This window comes from Engraulis encrasicolus, chromosome 11 (assembly GCF_034702125.1).
Source record: "Engraulis encrasicolus isolate BLACKSEA-1 chromosome 11, IST_EnEncr_1.0, whole genome shotgun sequence".
NCBI lineage: Eukaryota > Metazoa > Chordata > Actinopteri > Clupeiformes > Engraulidae > Engraulis > Engraulis encrasicolus.
The window spans coordinates 13,614,299-13,637,925 of record NC_085867.1 but is presented as its reverse complement, the minus strand read 5'-3'; the positions used below and the strand labels follow the sequence as shown (position 1 = coordinate 13,637,925).

The window sequence follows — 23,627 nt, the reverse complement described above, 5'->3', positions numbered from 1 at the left end:
GTGTGATCTTACATACCATACCTACCGGTAGAATTGGTGTCAAACTGTGTCTAGTGTTACAAGAGACTGTTATAAAAAAGTAACCTTGGTTTGTTACGTTTCTATTTCTATAGTGCCAATAGTACAACTGTGCATCATATGTCTATAGAACGTCCTGGAGCCGGCTTGATTATGCACAAACACACACTCCGTAGCCTACGTACGTAGTGCTGTCCCCTGATTTGTGTCGTGCAGAAGGAGGGCGCAGATGGCGAGCGTGTGTACCTGTGGCCTTTAAAGCCCGCTCCGCTGGAAAGTTCACGTGTCACCAGTTCAACTTATTTATAATGGTGGATGCAGCCGGCTGATTAAAGCTGCAGTGCAATGAGGGGGGGGGGGAGCCTTCTACTGGGCCGGGGCCCACAGGGCTGCATGCCTGTTATACACACACAGAAGATGGATCAGTGGTGGACTGGTCATCTGGCATGCAGGGCATTTTCCAGGTGGCCCGGACGGCAGTCCTCAGGGGCTGATGCTTTTGTTTTGTTTTGGATGTTGTTTTAATTATTTTATTTTGTTTCGTTTTGTACTAAGGGACCGGCCCACGGTTCAAATGGGGTGGCCCATTGGTGCATCTTTAATATATAGACAGAAGACAGAACCCATAATAATTTTGGGCCATTCGCTTATATGCAAAAAAAGTGGCCCAATTTGCCTGAATTCCCCATAATATAGCAGCGGTGCGGGGTGAAGGGCTATCCCAAAAATGCCCGGGCCATTCTTTGGTCACAGACCAACCTTGCCTGTATGCATGCTATGCTATACACACACAGAAGACATAGTAAAATGAATGGCCTCGCCTCTGATTGTAACCTTTGTCATATTCATGAGCCTGGTGGGGGCGAGCATGTGGTAAACAAATGCCTGGCTGCCTTGTGGTGGTGACCTACTCAGTGTCGCGGGTGTTGTTGGTAATATTTCATGTTACAGTTTGCAGTTTGCCAGCGAATGCACAAACACGTACCGCACGCCTGTGGCGACCTTTAGCAATCCTCCGCCTGACCGTGACCAAAGTCGACTCTCTCGAAGTGTGATACTACAGCTTGGGTGGCATTACACTGTGTTGACTTACGGGGGGATTTTTTAAATGCCTTTGGCCGTGCCCACATTATTGGCTTGCTGGCTGTGTGGTAGTCCCTGTTTAGAAAAGTGAAAAAAATATCTGACATTACACAATAAAAAAGACTGAACTAATGCTGCATTTTTTCAGTGTATACTGTCTTAACTGTCACTTTGGGTAAGTGTAATGTAATCTAATGTAATAACAGATGATGCAGAAATACTAAGGCAGCTCTCAACTGCATACCAAACTTCTGCAAAACTGAAGAAAAAAACACACACATATCGGCGGGCCAATATATAGTATCCAAGCATGGCTTTGAGTCTGCTCAAACAGCAATAAATGACCTTGATGTAGTCCTTCAGTGCTCACACCAGTAGAGGTCACATGAGCGCTGCACAGGACCTTGCTGCTGGCCCCTCTGCGTCTCTCTCTCTCTCTCTCTCTCTCTCTCTCTCTCTCTCTCTCTCTCTCTCTCTCTCTCTCTCTCTCTCTCTCTCTCTCTCTCTCTCTCTCTCTGTCAGCCACTGAAGTCTTAATGATGTCTGTCTCGCCTCCTTGCCTCCTCGCCTTCGCCTGCCCTACCCTGCCCTACCCCACCGCGCTCAGGTGCCTAATGCCCACAAGAATTTGACCAGAGATGGCCGTGGCCCCCCACCTCCACCACCACCACCTACCTCCCTTCCTCTCGGCTACAACCGCTGGTCAGACAGCCTTCCATAAAGCTGCAAATAAAAAGTGTGTTAATGAGCAAAAGAAAGGTAAAAGAATGCTCATTCTTATTGCTTCGGCATCAAGCCAGCCAGAGAGGTTGGATGGGTTAAGTTAAGGGCCTCGGGCGCAGGAATCAAAAACGTCTCTGGCTGCTTCGCCAGCTTTGAGGAATTAGTAAATTACTGCTTTTATGAAATGAGTAATATGATATTTATTAATACAGAAATAACAAAATATAGAAATCCGTACAGTTTGGGAAACAATTGTATTTGTTTATTCATTTATTAATTAAAATAACAGTCTTAAAATTCCTGCACAGGTCATCAGGTTTAATGGGGTGTTAATAAAATAACATTGTTTAATAAACAAATTCATGGATGATGTGTGCGTCAAAAAACAACACTGACATTGATAGGCCCATACAGCACACTCATACATGCACTTTGGTGTTTGATGTCAAATCGGGCTTATGAATGAACTCCTGCCCAAGGCCCTCGCTCTCCTAATTAGGCGTAATTACCACTAATAAGACATCGCCCCTCTCCTTGGGGTCGTAGCCCGCTTTGGCCATAGAGATAACTCATCCCAGGCCGGGAGTGCTTATTGATGTGACAGCGGCGAATTGAAAACCTTTGGCCGTGTGTCAAAAAGCAATTTATCGTTCTACTTCCGTCCTGTAAGTCTGCGTCTCTAATCTCTCACACGTGTTCACTCTCGCCAGCGCTGGACACGTCCAGCCTAAACGGAACGTTTAATTAGTGGCCGGGGTCAGTTAAAAAAAAACGGGGGCTCGGAGGACAAGCGTCCTAATCTGCGCTAAATGTCGCGCTAATGGCCACAGGAGCGTCAGATCTGCATATAACTCAATTTCATTATGCATTTAACTCAAGCCCTCTCCTACCGCAGTGCTTGGGGCCAGTCCCTTAATTACCGTGACTTTGGATGGGTAGCCTACTGAAAAAAGAGATGGGGGGGGGGGTGTCTGCGTTTGCAGACAACCTTTGCAGGCACAACTTTGCTTTAAGGCCTTTGCCCAGGCATCCCCTACTACCACACCCACTCTCACTTTCAACTTCAGGCCTGAAGAACACAAGGAAGAAACGTGCCCAGTGGTACTCCCCCCCCCCCCCCCCCTCTCTGTGTGTGTGTGTGTGTGTGTGTGTGTGTGTGTGTGTGTGTGTGTGTGTGTGTGTGTGTGTGTGTGTGTGTGAGAGAGAGAGAGAGAGAGAGAGAGAGAGAGAGAGAGAGAGAGAGAAAGAGGTTGACAGGCTGACACTGAAGTCCCATGGCATTTCTATTCCCAGTCTGTTCCTCTTTTTACCATTGAACTGAAATGTTTTACATAATAATAGCCATAAAGGGATTAGCATTGATTATGCTTGTTTTCCATTTTTTTTGCACACGGACTAGATTTTTAAAGAAGAATAAGTAGTCGACATGAATTGGATTTGCAAAAAAAGAGAGAGGTTAGGTTAGGCTACTAATACTATTTAAACATTATTTAAAAATGGCATTTAAAAATAACGGATTATAGATAGCATTTATGAGTGTCATGCATTAGGCGCTATGCGCCCTTGTGACACAATGTAAAAAAAAAAAAAAAAAAGATAATAATGCACGTGACAATAATAATGATGTAGCCCTATGCCTATGTAAAAAAAATAATGAATGTAATGAAATCAAACATTTACTTTGACATTGATGACAATTTTGTTTGCACTAGCCTACTTAACCCCCAAATAGGCCTACTTTCTCCATATTGCTTCCTGTGGCTATTACTCATACGGGCTTGGGTCTTTATATTTGTGCATTCTTTGGTGGCCACTGTAACAAATGGAAAGTGCATTTTAATGCAGTCTAAATAACCAAATATTAAAGATAACTGGTGAGCCTGTAAGAGACTATCCATGAAATGTAATTGATTCTGATGTACATACTGAGCTAGCAGTGGGCCTTTATATAGCTATTAATAAGTAAGCCCCACAAAGCAGAGATACGGCAACAGTCAGTTTGGCAGAATAAAACGAACTGTTAAAGCAGCGTTCCCTTCACAAACCATTAGCAACCAGACACACACAGCCACCCAGTCGGATAGATGGCTGACCATGTTCTGCCAGTAAGGACGCAGGGTGCCTGGTTAGAGGTACAATTTGTTCCAGATCAAAGCTGGAGTTATGGCAGGCTGCTAGCCAGAGCCCTTGAAATAGTAGTCCTGCGAGTCTCTCTCGTGGTCTAATTCGCTCAGAGGCGATTACTGCCCGTAGTCACCCTGTAAAGCCCCTCTTGTCTCAACCGGCACCCACTCTGAGTGAAGACAGTGATGGGGTGGTGTCTGCATGCAACACTCGCCGTAGGATGAAGAGAGAAGTACTGGGAAACAGACATAAGTCCGTTTGACAATAACCAGTACGGTGAGCGTCGGTGACCTAACCTTGGAAATGCTTTAACGGTTAGCTTGCAGTGGAGCACCGATAAGAGTGGTGACAGCGCAGTAACCAGAGAAGGCTAACCAGACGCAACAGGCAGATGAAAACTCCAGCGGGCACAAGTGGCTGTAACATCACATGTTAAAGTTTATTGGAACCACTGTTTCCACATGGCCACTTGCGTGTTTTGAGAACCTCCGTCCTTAATGCTTAAATGTTCATCGCAAAAAAAAAGCGCAAAGCGTGCACGCTACATCTGGACAGCACATTTCGGAGTGCCCCCGAGGGCAGGTTTAGCACCTTGTGTTGGTTCATTACTGCAGGCTGTGCGCGCGGCCTGAGACTGCGTGGACCTCGCTCAAAGTATGGCTTTCAATGCAACACTCACCCGTCTTCGCGTTTTCCTCATTCTTTTTAACAATACATGGGAAAGGTTATTGTGCTGGTGACGCTTTTAGGCCAACGAGGCTCTTTTCAGTTTGGACGGAGAAAAAATTGGTCGTTCCGATTAGCAACAAACCAAAGGATTTGTATTGTACAGTCAGTGGCGTGCACAAATATTTGGGGTGGGGGCAGTATAGTGGGGCATTATTGTCACAAACTTTTTTGATCATCAAGCATCAACATGGACTACAGTGCGTTGTGACAAAAACACACACAAAAGGATCTTTAAAAAGGGGTATTTTTGTCCAGTGAGGCAAAGGGGCAAGTGTTTTAGCACCACCTCGTGTCCCCTCTAGTGTCAGGTGAGCAAGAAGCAAAAAAAAAAGACGTTCCCTTGGCTTTCGTCTCTGATGGCTAATGGGGCCGTACCTTATAGCATTCTGTGCGCATTCTGTGCGCAATCTCCGCATAGATTTCTGAGTTGTGTGCAATTCACCCGCAAAACAATCCATTAGTAGAATAACATCGCTGCCATATCTCTTCTTGGCACTGAGAATAGGGCAATTATACACCATAGTGAAATGGAACAAATTGTAACATTGCGCCACATAGCCTATTGTATTTGCATTGGTTATTGGTTGTAAGTATCCACTTTGATTGATGCACTGTTTTCCTGGTGTGTATTCCAATCTTTGGGCACATATTGAAGAACTCATACATTACTCAAGTCAAGGCAAAGACAACTCTATCGTTCAAATCACCTATGAGACATGACACAGAGGGATGGAAATACCCTTTAACAAACAAAAAATCCAAATGGCCTACAGTGCCGCCTATGTGCCCATTGAAATGCACATGAACTGAAACACGTCGTCAATCAATATAGTATGACTTTATTTAAAAAAAGTTAATTTACTACGTGGCAATAGATCAATAAGTTGTTACTTATTGAATTTATTTCCCTAGGCTATAAGGTTTAAAAAGACCAGCAATATAAGTCACCATAGCGCTACCTACTTTAGGGATGACTTATTGCTTATACAGTATATTGTATGCTGATATGTATTGAGGCATGCCTTTTCCCCCTGATATATGTAAATAAATGTTGGGTCATAATCTATTAACAGATAACCAAAGCTGTGTATATGATACCCGCACATAGCCAAGTTGTGACCAACAGATGAATATTTTTAAAACATTTTCATTTTCTCTCTTGTTTTCATCCTTCAGTCTATTATCTGGAGAAGGAAACATGCCATTTCACTTCTGCATAGGTACTGTAAAACCGTAACTGGAATTGTGGAAACATAGTCCAGTCCAGAGGTAGGCAGACATTTGTTCTCACTGCAGTGTCATTAACCATTGGTAGCCAAATCTAAATCCCAGCCAGCCAACCCAAAGCACATCTGTAACCTATGTGCTGTGCAGCCATGTCCATTGTTTTAACAGTTAGTGCATGGGCCCGCATGGGCAGGAGCTTGATGTGGCAGACAGCCTATTCTACTCACCCTTCAGCCAATCATCACACCAACGCCTTCAGAACCTCCATCCAAACCAAACAGAGCTTTATGCTCGTTAATTATCGCTGTATGTCTTGCACTTTTTTATTTCATTTGAGGCTTTGTGTGTGTGACTTTGGTATGGAGGGGCTCCCAGATATGTTTTGAGCTACTCCAGGGCCCATGTGGAAGGCCGGTTTCTGAAGTACAACTTTATTTGAAGCGGCTACAACCGTCCATTAACACGCCGTAAAGACATCTGATTATGGAGCTGTTTTGTAAATTTTCGGAAAGGCCCTGTCTTTACAAAAAAACTAAAAAACTTGCAATGGTCTTTTTCGTTCTGTTTCAGATTCCTTTCTCCCGTCTCTCTAACGGTTTGTAACTGTTTGCATGAGTGAAGCCCGAACAACAAGAATTACCAGAGACCGTGACTAACGCGGGGACCCATCCTCCAGTCCTCCATTACCACCTCATAAACTTGGGTACTGTGGCCACATTCGTTTTGGTGTTGATTGGGGACTTCCAGGACTAAATAAACAAAGTTTTCGTCTGTTCTTTCCCAAACATTTGGGCGCTGCCATGGAGGGAAGCCTACAGGGGCAGGGGGACAAAGGGGTCAGTTGTCCCAGGCCCAGGTAGACTGGGGGCAGCTAGAATGGGGCGCCTTTGCAGATGTCTTTGTCCGACGCCCAGCCAAAGCTGTGAGTGGCCATGTGTGGGTGCGGCTATGTTCTGAGCCCCCATAACACCAGGCCTGGAGCTCTGCGAGTTATTCCAATCCCATCTTAACACCAAGTTACCAGCTCACCACGAGCCCTCTGATATTGTTGCCTTTGAACAGTGAGAACCCGGAAAATCCTAACAGCAAGAAAACAAGGGATGCCCAGGCAGGCAGTATTTATGACTGACAGCGAATCCAAGCAAGGGGTTTTCGGGTGACTTACCCCCTCACAACCGCTGCTGATGGAACTGTCTCGGTTCAGTGACCGTGCCGCAGAATTTCTGACACACGCACTCAGTTTGAGTGGCTCATCGATGAACCTAGATGCCTTTCTTGAACCCTTTATACAGAACAATAGCAAAACAAGCATATACAGTTCACGACCCCCCTTATCGTGATGATTTGTTTTTTTTTTTCTACTCTGTCCTTAAACACAGGACCTGGAGCAGGATGGAAGCAAAAGGGAATGAAAGCTCACAACCTCTTACAGTAAGATTCAGGACACCCTGCCTGGGGGAATGTGAGCAGAAAGACGTGCCCTGTGGTGCCCCTCCCATCTCTTGTCTGATAGACCTGTGGAGGGAGAAGTGAATGGAGAGAGCTGTGTGTGCGCTGTGAAATGAGCAGCCACACGCACACACACACACGCGCACGCACACACACACGCGCGCGCGCACGCACACACACACACACACACACACACACACACACACACACACACACACACACACACACACACACACACACACACACACACACACACACACACACACACACGATTACCCCCCCCCCCCATACACACCATGATGACACCATTCACAAGTGGGGGTGACAAACAGATATGTGAGCAGTGTGGAGTGTGGATCTGCCCCCAACCACTTCGACCTTGATCCCTCCTGAAAGCCTGGCTGGCATGGAGAGGGGTGGGATGTAATGGGGGGGGGGGGGGGGGGTGTAGTGGTGTAATGTGTCCTGCCATGGACAGGGCCGCTGACAGCTTTGGCACAGCCCAACACGAAGCCCATCTGAAAGGCCTCCCTACGCGATACATACAATGTGGACCCAATGCTGCGCTCCCCCTTTCCCTGGCCCCCGGGGCAACTGACCCGTTTGTCCCCCCTCCTGTCGGCTTCCCTGACTGCCATGGAGAAGAGAAGGGTGGGGTGTAGTGTAATGTGTACCGCCATGGAGAGAAGGGTGGTAGAGGGGAGTGATGTAGTGGGTGGGGGGGGGGGGGGGCACGAGGAGGGTCGCATTCTATCCTCTGTGACGGACACACTCGTAACATGCTCTAGTTATGTGGGGACAGACAGGCCTGAAGGGGTGGCATTGGTCTGTGTGTTTGTGTGTGCCTGTGTGTCTCTGTGTGTGTGTTTGAATGTGTGTGTGTGTGTGTGTATACGTGTGTGTGTGTATACGTGTGTGTGTATATACGTGTGTGTGTGTGTGTATATACGTGTGTGTGTGTGTATACGTGTGTTTGTGTGTGCGCGTGTGTGTGTGTGTGTGTATGTGTGTCTTTTCACGTGGCTGTGAGTGTATGTCAGAGAGAGCGTGTGCACGCATGTGGACATGTTTGTATGCATGCCTCCAGTGATCCTGCCGAGTTGCCAAGTGATTGTGGCACCTCGGGCGGCAGATATTGAGGTGTGTGTGTGTGTGTGTGTGTGTGCGTGTGTGTGTGCGTGTGTGTGTGTGTGTGTGTGTGTGTGTGTGTGTGTGTGCGTGTGTGTGTGTGTGTGTGTATGTGTGTACCTTGAGAGCCTGAGGGGGTGATATTCTTGTGGCTTGCGGAGAGCCCCTGAACAGGAGATGCTCTATGCTGATTGGTTCACTGGTGGGCTTCGCCAGTCCCAGGCCTGAAGCGAGCGCATTTTGCAATGGCTGTTTGAGGGTTTGGCTAATACGAGTTAGCAAGACTGTAATAGAAACGTGGTAACTACGAAGATGACATACCAGAAGCGGGCACCAACACAAATGCAGTTGCACAGTTAGGGGATGAGGGAACTACGGAGGGTAGGGGATGGGTGGCTGCCTGGGTGGCAACTTACTTATAGCCTTGAGGGTAGTTATGCGTGATAGAGTCAGTATCTTGGACGGTTGTACTGTATGTCAACACAGGGCATTCCTTCATTCCTTCAAATTCCCAAACACATTTCTGAGTAAGATTTTTTTTAAAGCCCTGATCTATTGTTATTATGAGTTGGATATGCTGAATGGCTTTTGACAACATGAATGAGCAAACGTTTTTGGGTGAGGAGGATCAGAGCAGCAGAGGTTGTCTAGACCTGGGTCCTATTACTACAAAGCTGGTTCAGGAGTAAACCAGGTTAAGTTAAGAGGTAAATCATCTAATAGAAGAGCCTGGAGTTCTCATTTGTATTAAGAACATGAGGACTCCAGGTTCTTATATTAGATTATTTACCTCTTAACTTAACCTGGTTTACTCCTGAACCAGCGTTGACGTGTAGGACCCTGTAGTTATGTTGAACAAAAATACTCCCAGATATTGTGCTCCTTATACTGGGTTTAGAGACTATACATTTTTGCCTGTAATGCATTTTTGTCATCTTTGCATCTTAGCAGGTATGAAGCACAGAAGATAGTAGTACAATGATGTATTGATCTTCCTGGAAGTCCTCATACTGAGAACGTCCATTCTTCCCTGATACATTTTTTTTTAAAGGGACACTGTGCAGGAAATGGTCAAAAAAGGTACTGCAACTATGCTGCTCATTGAAACTAGGTAGCCTGGCTCTCGCGAGACCCAGAGTGCTTCGTGCATCTTCGTTACACTTCGTGAGCTCGCACAGCGCGAGAGTCAGGTTAGAAACTAGGCTCCCTATTGCCAAATTTGATCTTTACATGAAAGTTTACTAAGTAATAAACAAATATTTTCTAGTATGGTCCAAGTACAGTCCTTTTTGCAGCTAAAAATGGCTATTTTGGGAAATTCAAAATGGCGGACCATGGAGAAGATCCCCCTTTTCATGTATGAAAAGTGCAATTTTTCCAGTCATAATGAATACTTAGAATTTGATGGTGGTGGTAAGTATCCATGAAAAAGGTAACATTAGTGAATGGGCAGCGTGAATTCCGGAAATAAACAAAATCTCACACAGTGTCCCTTTAATGAACAGAAATTATGTTTGAGCCACATCTTTGAATCAGTTTGTTTCTGTGTGTAAGTGTTACAGCAGCACAAGCTTGCAAATATGTCTCTGTGTTGAAGATTATGCCATTTTGCATATGCACGTTTTGGTGTGTTTACATCTAAACTCGTGATGATTTTTTTCCCCCCTTCTTCCTCTCGTCTACTAACACAGGCCGTGGAGGAGGACGCGGAGTGATGAAAGCTGGCTTTCATCTCTCACACCATCTGTCTCTCATTTCCAAAACATACATGTCAATAAACTCCTCACACGGCTCGCAACTTGACAGACGCACTCATGGACAAGCTTTTTTTTTTGTCGAGACTGAAATATTTGGAAACACACGTCCTACTATTTATGTATGGCTATGCTCTCTATTTACTGATAGGCATACATTAAATTACATACATTAGGGATGTGATTTATGTTACTAAAGCGGTGAGTTGTGAGTGGTGAGTTATGTTGTTTGAGGTATTTTTTCAGTTACCAAATTCTGTCAATTCAAGAATTAGGACAACAAAAATGATAGTCTGCAGATAGCTACCAATCCCACTAGGAAATCTCAGAAAATTTCACAATATTGTAAAAATAAAAGAAGTTCAAGAGCTGGGTGAAAAAGAGGAGAGCCTCTGTTAACTAAGCACTAGGTTATTTTTTTTTTAACTTTACCCAAAGTTATTTCGACAAGGTTTTTGAGGAGCATTCTTGAGTCCGTCTCTTAATGCGTCTCAGCTGAGCTTGATGACGCTGCTGTGCCTGGCGCAGTGTGCCAAATTGAATACACATTGCAGAGGCACACCAGGGAGGGACCGGGTCCAACCAAACACAAATTTTATAATGAGGTTCTCGGGCAGGCTGCCAACCATTAAAAAACAGTCACCCCAGCAAGCATGGACGACTCATGGACGTGCTCTTCAAACAAAGCCATATTTCTTTTTACGTGAGTGTTAGTATGTCTAGGACGAGTGGGTCTGACAAATGAAATATCTTTTGTTTTATTTCTTTTCAATTCCCCCCTCCTACTCTGCTACAAACACAGGGAGATGAAACTGACATAGAAATGGGATGTGAGAGGCAGAGTTAGTTCGACACAACGTGATCATTTTTTTTTCTTCAGAAATGCAGAAAGGAATGCAGCTGCCTGCCAACAGGAGTCAGGCTCGGCCAACAGCCCGGTTACTGTGTGTGTGTGTGTGTGTGTGTGTGTGTGTGTCTGTGCCTTTGTCTATGTGTGTGTGTGTGTGTGTGTGAGAGCGAGAGAGAGTGAAAAGATGGATAGAGAAGAAGAATGAGGGGCAGAGTAGCTTGGTGAATATGCACATGTGAGTTTCTTTTCACATGCATTCGTGTGTGTGTGTGTGTGTGTGTGTGTGTGTGTGTGTGTGTGTGTGTGTGTGTGTGTGTGTGTGTGTGTGTGTGTGTGTGCGTGTGTGACACGAGAAAGAGGAAAACAAAGCCAACTCTGTTGTATTCACCTTTTTATATTTGAACAGAAACAAAGGTTGAAGAACATAAAACTAGGCCAACTGTACAGGATCAGGGAAGGGACAAACAGTGCCATTGTAGGAAAAATAAAGAAGCAGCTCACCATATACACAAAAGAAAAGGCAAAATATTGTCCTCCTCCATGGAAAAAAAAGAGCCAAGTTCATTCTTTGCTCCCTTTCCACTGCGTCAAAATCTTGTTTTGTTCACCATGTCCGATGGGCTACTTCAGATAAACGTTGAGCTTTGCTGTCAAAGTCTGTGGAATTGCAATCACTTCCCTGATCAGTCCCAGGGTGCATCCCAATATGTGTCCTTGCCTCCTCCACTTGTGCTTGTCTCCTCGTCCCGCCTCCTGGCCCCTCCTCCGTGGAGAAAACGATAAAGTTTCCCAGCTGTCAGCCTCGCCACAACAACTTTTGAGGGACTGTTTTTCATTCACCATCCCAATTGCAAATGAGAAAAAGACTCTACAATTGAGCTTTTGCATGATATTGAAATATAATGCTGTTGTCAGTGATGTCATCATGACGAGAAGCAAGTGGAGGAGGCAAGTGGAGGAGGCAAGGTTGCATATTAAGATGCACTCCCAATGTTCACCAGACACCCCCCTTTTCAACAACAGCAGGTCCAGCAGGGAGGATGGTGAATAAAAAACAATGTGTGTATTATTTTTTTTCTGTTTGGGTGCAGGATGCGATTTTGTTTTTGTCTATTCCAAAGGGTTCCAGTTATGGCAATGCCATAGAGTCAGACAGTCACATGTTTTTTTCTCCAGGGGGAGCACTCCAACACACTGACAACAAACAAACGGAAAGTGCTGGAACAACAGCAATTAATGCTCTGAAGTGTTCAAAACTGAGGTAACTTGTTGGATCTTTTTTTTCTTCTTCTTCATGTATACTTCTCTTTGAGGTCACAAATGATGGACATAGTCATTGACAAAGCACTAGCGCTTAAATCCTCCCACTACCATGTATGCATCACTGAGGAATTGTGATTATTCTGAAACATTTTCAGGGTTAACAATTAATTTCATAGTTTTTATGTTTACATTTTTGTGACTAGGTACTGTAAATCATAACCTTCATCAATCTGTCGTTCTTATTTCAGCATGTCATAGGGTCACAATCTAACACATATGCCCAGGAGAAAATGTGTCTTGGAATTGTCTTGACTTTGTCTTTCAGAGACAAATTACATTCTACATTATTACAATTTTCATCCAGAATTCAGAGTCCAAAATTCAGTAGCACCTGTGTTTTGTCCTTTTTCTTAAGCATGGCCCCTAAGAATGGGTGTCCATTGAAGCATTATAAGAATTTAAATTCAACTCAAAAACTTTTAAAGCAAAATACGCTTTGCACTAGAGCTAGATCAGAGGCCAATAAGATGTTATTTGTGTTTGCGAGACAAAGTAAAGATAAGACTGTTGTAAGAAGAAGTCACATTTTCCTCTGGGATTCCTATTCCACCATCACCAACTATGTCTGCTGTTAAAGTTCAGACCAGTGCTTTACAGCATATGCGCATTACATAAAACCTTCACCACAATTGCTCCTTCTGGGTTCGCACGCACAGAAAAACTCATCTTCTCTAAACCCTTGTGTTATTTTTAAAGCTGCCTTAAGCAATGTTAGCTTTTTCTGGCTAGCTTTGCCAGACTACTATGACTTAATGTGCTGCGCACATGTAAAAAATAATAGCCATTTATTATACTATGTCTCAGTCTTTGTCTCTGTGCTTTGCCTTGTTAACAAAACCACATCGAGTTGAAATTTGTTGGTGATTAGTATAGAAAGAAAGTCCCAGTGACATCTTTTTTCGCCACTGCATTGTTTTAGCGCCATGTTAGCACTCAGAATGTTAAAACAGCTAGCTAACGTTTTCTAGGAATGCGTTGGTTAGAGAGCAGCTGTACACAGTAAAAAATGCAGTGTTAATTCAACACTTAGAGAGTGCTTTGGGACCAAATAAACTCTAGAAGGTGTTAAATCGACTCTGTTAGTGTTGCATTAACACTGCAGTTTTTACTGTGTAAGTGGGCTTAATCCTACAGGAGAAGGGAGCCAGGTGCCGCCGCCACATGTTCGTGTCTACCCCTGCTCTGTTTAAGTGAGATATCCCTGGCATTTATATGTCATGTTATTCAGATGCTTACCTAATCATAGGTATTCTTGTGGAGAAACATGTTGTACGTATAGTTTGGGGCTGTTTCATTGCTATGTGAAACAATGATAAGGCACACTACATTCTTGCGTACGACACGGAGGCATTTCACTTCCCTACTTCATAGACCTTGACATTTTTTTTTTCAGCAGAGCATACCAGAGAGAGAGAGAGAGAGAGAGAGAGAGAGAGAGAGAGAGAGAGATAGAGAGAGAGAGAGAGAGAGAGAGGTGGAGAAGATGGAGTAATGAGAAGGACATGTGTCTTGACAGTGAGGCCGATTAGTCACGCGGACCTGTAAACATGGCAGAGACATTGACACAAACAACGAGCCAGGAGACTTTTCTCCAGAGTCAACAACACCAACTGCTACCTTCCACACACAGACCGAGCGAGAGAGCGAGCGAGCGAAAGGCTTAGGCCCTGCCTGCGCTGCGAGAAAACAAACTCCAGGCTGGGAGCTCCAGAGAGCTCCAAGGAGAGAGGAACCGGGAGGGGAGAGAGGTTCGGACTGGAGCATCGATAAGATGATGCTGGCAACTTAGTGCTTCTGTTGGTGCTCAAGTTGTCTCAGGTTAGTGGTGGTGGTCATGGTGTCACCAAGAGGACCAGGGAGGCAGAGCACACACACCACGAGCGAGTGAGTGAGAGTTTTTGAGCGAGAGGAAGGTTCAAGTATCCCCTCTCAGTCTGCCATGGCCACTTAGTGCTTCAGTCGGTGCTGAGGTTGGTGGTGGTGACACCGAGCACACGAGTGAGAGAGTGTGTGTGAGAGAGGAAAAGTTCTAGTATCCCCTCCCAGTTTGCCATCAGAATAGGCTGGTGAGGGTGGTCTGGCCCGGGCTCATGGAGTCATGGGGGTCCATCCCCCCCGGCACGGCCGTGAGCACGGGGTTGACGTTGGGCATGGAGGGGCTGGTGAGGTCGGTGAGGGCCGAGGGGGTGCTGGAGGGGCTCATGGAGGCGTTGGAGAGCTCCGAGGGGGGTCCCGAGGGAGAGCCGCCGGGGAGCGTGGAGCCGTCAGACACCTTGTCCACGCCGGTGCTCTCCTGCCGGAGCAGGTTCCGTCGGAACTTGGCGCGAGCGTTCTGGAACCATACCTGTACAGAGAGAACACATAAGCAGGAAGTTGAGAGGCCTTGTTATGAACAGGGATAGGCGGGAAGGTTTTAACGTTCAGTAAAAAGGCAGAGATATCACATTCAAAAAATATACATTCGCATTGCCATTGTGACTTATTTCCATTCAATTTTAGTTAAAAACAATATGCCACCGCTTCACAAGTCAATAATTCCATGTGTTTTGGTGGGCTGAGCCTGGGAACTGCTAGTAACACTGGCCATAGCGTTAAGATAAATGCAAACGTCTAAATGTGGCATTAAACTTATGTTGGGTGTGCCCTTTTTTAAGATTTATCTGAAAAAGGAACATTTGTGACATTGTGGGCACTGGCAGATCTAAAATATCAAAATGACGCCATATATTTTCTTGCAGCATAAGCTTCACCACAAATACTCATTCAGCATAATATGATGTATGTGTGGAGAATCATACGTGCTAAATGAATGCCGCAAGGAATGGAAATTTAAGCAAATCCCGTACGGAGGGGGGAAAAACATTCAAAAGACCACACAGTAAAATGCTCTCTCTGACAAATAAATCCTCTTACTGCTACTAGTAAAATACCTCTCATGGTTCTCCTATTAAGACAGACAGGGGCAAAATACTCCACACTTTACCACATCTGATGCAAGACTACTGTGTGGTAGGGTGTCAGGGATGGACATTTTTACCAACCATAAGCCAAATACTGGTGAAACATAGTGAATATAGTACCCTAGTAGATTTTGGACATAATAATGGTTATTGAACTTAATCCGGGGTTTCCCCCAGCATTTATTGTTAAAGTCGCTACCTTGACGTCAAACATTTACCAACTTCACTAGATCCCCTGAAAAGATAATGATTTTGCGCCTTATATATGTCATTTCTAAAGTTGCTTAACAAAAAAGGACTGCTTTTAGTGGTTTTCATATCAAATTTCATATGAAACTGCACAACATAGCCTTTACAATGATGATTATCACATTGATTCCAGTGAACCCCCCTAACTGCCAAAAAATCTGTGGGAAATAATGTATGTCAGTATTCCACAAAATGAATGGAGTGTGTTGGGTAGTGTGCAGAGTGTATTGCCGAGTGTAAACACTTTTGCACCAACCATAAGCAAAATACTGGTTAAACATTGTTTAGATTGAACACAAGTGTAAATGGATAAAGATAGTTATTTGGACACAGATCTGGTTGCTGAACTTGTACAATCTGTACAATCATGTTTGCGTAGGGTATTGGGGGATGTCCGGAGAGTATTAGGGTCAGTGTGCACTTATTGTGGACCAAACACAAGCCAAATACATACTGTACACAGTAAAAACCACAGTGTTAATTCAACACTTAGAGAGTCAATTTAACATATTCTAGAGTGTATTTGGTCTCATAATACTCGTTAAGTGTTGAATTAACACAGCAGGTTTTACTGTGTATGAAACATAGGGTTTAGATATACATTAGCATTAACATTTAGACAGCACACTAGTATTGATTTTGGATATATAATAGCTGCTGAACTTAATTGCGTATTTATCAAGTGACTGGTGCAGTGTGTTGGGGTGTTGACGAATGAAAATGCAGTGGGAAATACTCAATTCATGGTGTATAACTGAAGCACATGATATTACATGGCCATTACAACATTTACTCCATTGTACCTAGTGTGTTGTTACTGAAAAACACGATAAACCTAACAAGAAGCCACCACAAACTTGAGCCAACCAGTGCTGAGTCAGCTGATTGTACGTCAAGTACACAGGTCTACTAGTAACTCAGATAACTATGTTGGAAGAAAACAGTGCTTCTTTTTTTACTTTTACTTTTGACACCATTGTAAATACTTGAATCGTTGTCTGTGAGTGGAGTGTGTGTTGGGGAGTCTGAGATCCTATTGTACCAACCATAAACCAAATACTGGTAAAACAATTAAGATGGTACACTTGGACAGACTAATACGATTGAGTTAATACAATCATGTACTGATCAGTGTTTGGTGGAATGTATAAGGGAAGAGTGCGGAGAGTATTGGGGAGGCGTGTATGCGGCGTGTATTGAGTTTAGCATGCCTCTCATCTCACCTGCAGTACCCGTTTGGTGAGGCCGGTCTTCTGCGCGAGCTGCTTGAGGTCCTTGGCGTCGGGGTTGTGGTTGATGGCGAAGTAGGACTTCATGGTGCGTAGCTGGTGGTGCTTGAAGGAGGTGCGCATGCGCTTGGACTTCTGTCCTGAGCTGTAGTGCGAGTCGCGGTCCAGGTGGTCGCCGTCGTTCTCGTTGCAGCTCAGGGCTGCACAGAGGAACATGAAGAAAGAAAGAAGACCACGTTAACAGAGAGAGTAGAGAGAGAGAGGTTCCATTGGCCCATTGTTTCCTGGTTCTATTATTGCCCTCCTTAGGCAGACCTAGGCAGACCTAAGGACTGTTCTATTCATTGTAGGAGCATTATGACACGGCCCTTTAGGCAGACCGGAACCTGGTCGCGTTAGGTGCCCATAGAAACCTATTATGTTGGCATATCTCTATAGAATATCTCTGACGTTAACATGGCATGCCGTCACACTACATAGACTGTATGTCCGAACAGGGTGGCCGCATCACCACCTGCATTGTGTGCATTATTTTTCCTGTTATACCCACACCGTGTCGTCAATTATCCCTTACCTATATCACGTATATATTTAATCATTGTTGACACTCAAGAGCTCCACAGTGTAACATGGGGAAGATCATGTTAACATTGCATGCAGTATGCATAGCGGGTAGCCACATATTTATATATCATACGTAATCAATAATAAATATATACGTGGAGCATGGGCAGATCACGTTAACATTGCATATGTTAAGCACTACATAACAACACATCTACATATGTGTTTCCCACAGAATTTCTTTTATGGGGCGTTAACAGTATATATTTTTTGGCTAAGCAACTTCAGAAATGACATTCACTACATGAAATCTTCATCTTTTCAGGGGACCTAGTCAAGGTGGTAGGTGTTTCTTGTCAAGGTGGCTGCCTTTGCAATAAAGTGCTGGGGGAAACCCTGCATCACATATACACTTAACTGCATGGTATACCTTAGTGTTTCAAAACATGTGACAAATGTGGAACACAGGGAAGATAACATGAGCATTGCATGCATTGGGTCACGCCTATATCACGTACATCACATACATTGTACTGCATGTTATAAGCCTATTATAGGTGTTTTAATGCAAGTCACGATTTATAAAATCCTTGAATCCTCGTGTATATGACCATTAATTAGGGGACCAGAAAGGGTTTGACTCTATTTTGTCATTGGTCATTTCACTCGACCCCATGATTTCTACCTCTCAATTCCATAGGCCTTGTATGTTTAATAGATTGAATAATAACAATAAAGGCCCAAAAAGACTTTGAAAGATAGTCCATAAGATTAATTTCAATCGCAATAATGATATGGACATACAGTATATAGCTTTAGCTAGGTAAAGGGAACTTAAGTAGAAATCTGGATATTTCAAAGTCATATTTCTATACACTTAATCATATTACTTACATGCAAATAGGGATTACAAAAGAATTCCATTTCATGTTATTTCCACACCAACCATTTTAAACCACTACCCATGTAAACATGGCCTGGAGTTAATGGCACCTTTAACAATTTCACCAAGCTTTCACAATGCTATTTTTTCCTTTTCAGAAGTTATTAGGCAAGTGGTTAATTGATTTTCTCAAAATATTTTATTGTGGAACCAAATGCAATGCCTCAAAAAAGAGTAGACCTAGAAATGAAATATTTATTTTCATTTATTTTACACTGAAACTTGAGCAAATGAAAATAATGTATCTGGCAATTGCAAAGTATAATCCTTTTGTAATAGAATTGATATCAGCCTAACGCATGAAATATTTACGTGAAACATATAATGTTGCACCGCACTCAGACACATGCCTTGACATGAAACATTGGCCTGGGTATGAAAGAAGATAGTGGGCCTGAATACAATTTAATTTCATAAATTTTCTTGGCATAAAACGCCCTTAGGTGGCGGGAGAGTTCTTGAAAAAAAGAGAGAGAAAGGAAGATAGATCAAGCCTGTGCCAATGTAAGTTAATCGGCACATGACGATTTTTCAAGTGCCCACGTCTAAAACGATAGCTTGTCTAAGATAAAATGCACAACAATGTTCTTATAGAACAATGTCGTCAGTTGTAAACATCATTACCGGTATGTAGGGGAACAATATAATTATTTGCTAAAGTCGATACAGCTAGTACTATCCCATCCAATAGGCCTACCCTTCTTAGCGATGTTATGTTTTGTGGTTTTCGGGGAAATTATTTGGTCAACATTTGTGTGCAATCCAGGGCTAAATCAACTTGTTTTTTCTGCACTTGTTATTTTCATTATTATGTTGTTATTATTAGGCCTATCATAATCAAGCTCAATCAAGCTTAATAACCATTTTGACCCTGAGATTACTTTATTTTGGATATGGAAGGGGAATGGTGCCACCGTCTTTGACAGGGTTCTCGACGCGGCTTTACTGACCTAAAAACTCACCCAAGTGCAACTCAACAAGTGGCGAGTAATGGTAAAGTCTACCAACACTTTCATAACGCCCCCACAGCCATACATTATCCTATAGGCCTACAGTTTTCGTATGACGGTCGACGAATATTATTTAAGAAAATATTCTGTTATAACTGATCAAGGACTATTTCATAGACTGTTTTTAAAACAATAGTCGCTTATGTCGCTTTTTCAAAGACAAATCTGACACTTTATTATGGTTTTTAACTGTTCGATAAGGTATCGCAAAGAAATAGTAATTACAATGGGAAACACACATCTGGAGTGAAGCAACTTTCACTCCAAACAACAATCAGCTGTTGAGCTCTTGGACGGAGATAAGCTAATAGGCCTGCAAGGCCTCATCCAGCACCTCACCAACGAAACACCAGTGGTAGCTAGGCTTAATGTCCCTTTTTCATATCTAGGCTACTCTTAAAAACTGGATTCATCAAACACGTCACCGATACACAAGAGGGAAAAAAGTTCAATGGCATAGAAGTAAGGCTCAGGGCATGGGCCGTTTCCAAAGCTGTAGGCCTAACCACGCGCAATGCTGTCACTGCCCCACCTTACTTGCACCAAATTGATGACGCAACATCGTTAAACTACATTTGTGTCAGCAGTCACACATGAACAAGATTCCGAGGGTAACACCGTTTTGGTGCGTCAAATAAATGGCCCAAAACCTTTTGCAGGACCGTGCATATCGTAAGCCTAGTGTGACTATCCTAACGAAGGCTATCACCAAAATATTGAGTTTGTGTTAATGGTCTTTCAATGTGTCCGGCTATTATTACACAATGGACACTTAATATTTTTAATATGGTATATGAGGCGGCTGGTTGGAGGGTGTTTCACTCTTTGTAGACCTTGTGATCTAAATGCATACAAATCCTTAAAACGGAGAAAATTCGTTTTTTTGTATGTTTTCTCTGCGTCGTGATGTAGCCTACACAAGTGGAGCTCTTGTATATCAAACGCCGTTAATGCGTTACCTGCATTGTAAGCCGCTAGCTCAGCTCCAGGCCCGGGACTTTTTCTCTTCCTTGGTCTCCCTTTCTGCACCGTTGCCACTCCGTTGTAGTAGGGAAGTCCCAGAGAGTTTGCAGTGCCCGCACCAAGTCCCTTCACTGTGGATACGTCCGTGTGATTAAAATGGGCCTGATATTCCCCTTGTATGAGTGTCTCGAAGTGCAGTCGACAGTACACCAAGTTGTCGCGCATTCCAAAATGGTCTCCCGTTGTAAGCATTTTGTTGCATGTGGTGCACGTGAAACAGTTCAGGTGATACACCAAGTCTCTCGCGCGCATAACCATCTCCGACGCTGATATCCCAAGGTGACACCGGGCACATCTCTGCACGGAAAATCTCCTGCTTAGGAAAACAAAAACAATTAATACAATTACAATTAACAAAACTACGAAGCTATGGCAAAAAAACCTTAACATGGAGAATTACGCTGGATGTTTAATGTGATTCTATTTAATTTCACATTTGCTCGAACTACATACGTGTGTATATCTGAAATCTCAATATGAATCACCAAAAATTCTCATGACCCCACGCGTTGATATTTTCACTCATGTTTGGTAATAACTGACCCGTGCGTATTTTGTGCGTAAAAGCATGGACATCGTGCCAAATTAATTCCTATCTTTTTGTCATCCCTTCTAAGTGAAGCTCATTTGAACACACATTTGTCTGTATATTACTTCAAAACACCCTTTGCATTATGAAATTAGCCCAATATACACATTTTAACGTGGCTTATAATGTGAACAATTATAAATATATGTAATATACCTGTAATAGTCTTCCTTGCAGTATATGCTGCCATCTTTGCTGAAGCAGGTAAGCTCCGACTCCAAGTTGAGTTTACATTCGCAACATTTGAGACAGCGCATATGCCACTGCTTGTCCACCGCCAGCAGGTAGTAGCGGTCGGATATCTTTCCCCCGCATCCGGCACACAGGGCCACCCGCTCGCTGTTGATGGACGTCAGGCTCTGCAAAGCGACCAGTCAGTGTGCTTAACGTGCATGTCAACTATGGACAAAATACAATTTTGATTATGCTTATTAAATTTGCAGAACTCAATGACCGGAAGCCCGGCTACTAGCATAGTGTTTCCGCAGTTGAAGGGTCATTCATGAGTGTTTGGTCTTGAATTGTGCATAATTATTATAGCCTAATTAAAAATGTAAGCCAACTATTTCCGTGGTAATAAACAGCTCGGGTGTTTTCGTTATTTACTATTCATATGTAATGTGTCCATTTCGTGATATGTTCCTCAGGAGCACATGAATATCTGGCAATAGAAACCTGGGCCTTTAGGCCCTATGCCTGTTGTAGCCTATGTGTTTACATAGTTCTAACTAAGTATCAAACCTCAAGCTATTTACACTTTTAAGGTTTTGATACCATATACAGTTAATGCCATTGCATATTGCAAAATAGATTCATATGACCATAAATTACATTCATATTATAGGCCTAAATAAATATAGGCCTACATATAATTTCATTAAGAAGAAACAATTTATCAATACACTAAACATGCGCCAATTTCAAAAGTAGTCTTTTATTTTGAAAACAGATTTTATTGCTGCGTTAACTGTTGTGTTAATATGCACAGCAATCTGTTCAGCAATAATATTTGGATGATAATTTAAAATGTTTTAGAATACTAGTTCTTCTTCAGCAGGCCTGACACCGAAAAAAATCTTTGTTTTCGCCCACTATTCACATTAGTATTAGTATTTACATACTAGGACCTGCTACCCATTCATTACATCTACATTCTGTGATATCACTGTAGCCCAAAATTCGTAATTATATAATTGGGAAATTTAGCACAACCTAAGGCATAGGCTCTCAGTGCTACTTATTTTATTATAAAGGGTGTGGTTCAAACTGAGATGTGGAAAAGAGTAAATGACAGTAAGGTAGCCTAATGTTACACAAACCCACAGATAAATAAAGGTCATTTTCACAAGAACTAAACTTCTTTTGTCGTGGCTTCTAAAGTCAAAACCACTCCAACTGAATCTTACCGCTTCGGTTTCACCCATGTCGATAGCCGAGCTGATTGCGGCAGAGTCTCCCTTGCCTCTCCGGTCCATTTCATCGATAACTCCTTGCATCTCGCCTCCGGGGAGGCCGTGGAAGAGCATTGTTGTGGAAGAACACGTTGTTTCCGCAGATCTAAAAGCCAAAACTTCCATAAAACTAAAGCCAGCTCAGTGAAAGTTTGTTGCACTTGCTTTGGGTCAGTTCCTTCGGGCAAAAACACAGGCCCGGCCTTCACTTAAGCCTGTACCAAAAGGTTTTACGCATGAACTTTAGAATTAGTTCACCACCGAGAATACGGTGTAATGGTGATTTAACGACTGTAAATCAATTAGAATATTGTTTATAGAGTTCACTCAAACGATTTTTTTCTTGTACGTCTTCAGAAAAATACAGTCCTGCAATATATACGCAACATACCCACTGAAAAGGATCGCCTGCTGGATCCTATGTATCCAGTGAAGTCCCAAAAATATCCTCCTTAATGTGCAGTTTACAACTGATTCATTAAGGATTCATAAAGCCTTTCCCGACACCAGTGATGCCAGTAGAGCTACAGAAAGCACACAGGAGGTGCTGGAAGCCAAAAACGTCGGATACTGGTGCCCGTACTCCTGATGACAGCACAGACAACGAAATGTTAAACGGCAGCACCAGTGCCTACACGGAGGCACAAAAAGATGCTCCTTGGTAGCAGGAGGAAAAACACACCACCGACAGACTTGAAGCTTCAATGCTTGCTGATGCTGATGCAAGACTGTGCTCACTGAGTTTGCTTGAGGCTTCGGGATAACAGACCGTATGCATCCGAGGGTGTGTGCAGCTTTCTTTATCTCTGTCTCTGACCTCCAGCAGTTCTTCAGAGAACGGATGTTATCCTCGTTTTTTTTCTCAATTTACCACAGGCTTTTCCTTCAGTTTTTTTGCGAAGGTACGATGGACTATAATGGCTCCATCTAAAAACAAATCCTTCGTCAATACTCCCAGTGTCTTCCTGGGTCCGCAGCAGTCCCACCTTCTCCCTACCTCCGCTACATTCCGCGCCTTTTCTACGGGGAGTCCTACGTCACCCCCCCTTTTACTCGTTCATTGGTTAACTCAACGTCACCCAAGTTCTTATAATGGCATTGTGTCTAGCGTCAGATTTTAAGATCACTTTTGCACTGTAAGATCCGCACAGCTGTTTAGACGATCATATCTTTGTATAGCTTAACTATAGGCCTTGTTTAA

The 23,627-nt window shown here is 43.4% G+C and overlaps 1 protein-coding gene across 2 annotated transcripts; it reads right to left on the bottom strand.

Annotated features, from left to right (window-relative positions):
- Positions 1-13,885: 13,885 nt before the first annotated feature.
- Positions 13,886-23,407, bottom strand: lhx2a (LIM homeobox 2a). 2 transcript variants are annotated; one of them, XM_063211199.1, is made up of 5 exons: positions 22,382-23,407; positions 21,132-21,334; positions 20,323-20,702; positions 16,841-17,046; positions 13,886-14,752 (listed from the first exon to the last, which is right to left on the bottom strand). In XM_063211199.1, exons 1-5 carry the CDS (start codon positions 22,550-22,552, stop codon positions 14,462-14,464), a joined length of 1,251 nt encoding a protein of 416 aa, XP_063067269.1. In that variant the 5' UTR covers positions 22,553-23,407; the 3' UTR covers positions 13,886-14,461. The 2 variants fall into 2 exon arrangements, with proteins under 2 accessions (XP_063067269.1, XP_063067270.1); XM_063211200.1 differs by having other exon boundaries at positions 20,323-20,699.
- Between the last annotated feature and the right edge of the window lie 220 nt (positions 23,408-23,627).

What these genes read in the sequence shown, in the direction of transcription:
- lhx2a (XM_063211199.1), bottom strand. Translation starts at nt 22,552, where the DNA reads ATGGAAGTTTTGGCTTTTAGATCTGCGGAAACAACGTGTTCTTCCACA. An exon ending in ACATGGGTGAAACCGAAGCG is followed by an intron (nt 21,335 to 22,381) that starts GTAAGATTCAGT and finishes GTCGCTTTGCAG; the next exon opens with AGCCTGACGTCCATCAACAG. An exon ending in GCTAGCGGCTTACAATGCAG is followed by an intron (nt 17,047 to 20,322) that starts GTAACGCATTAA and finishes TCCTCTGTGCAG; the next exon opens with CCCTGAGCTGCAACGAGAAC.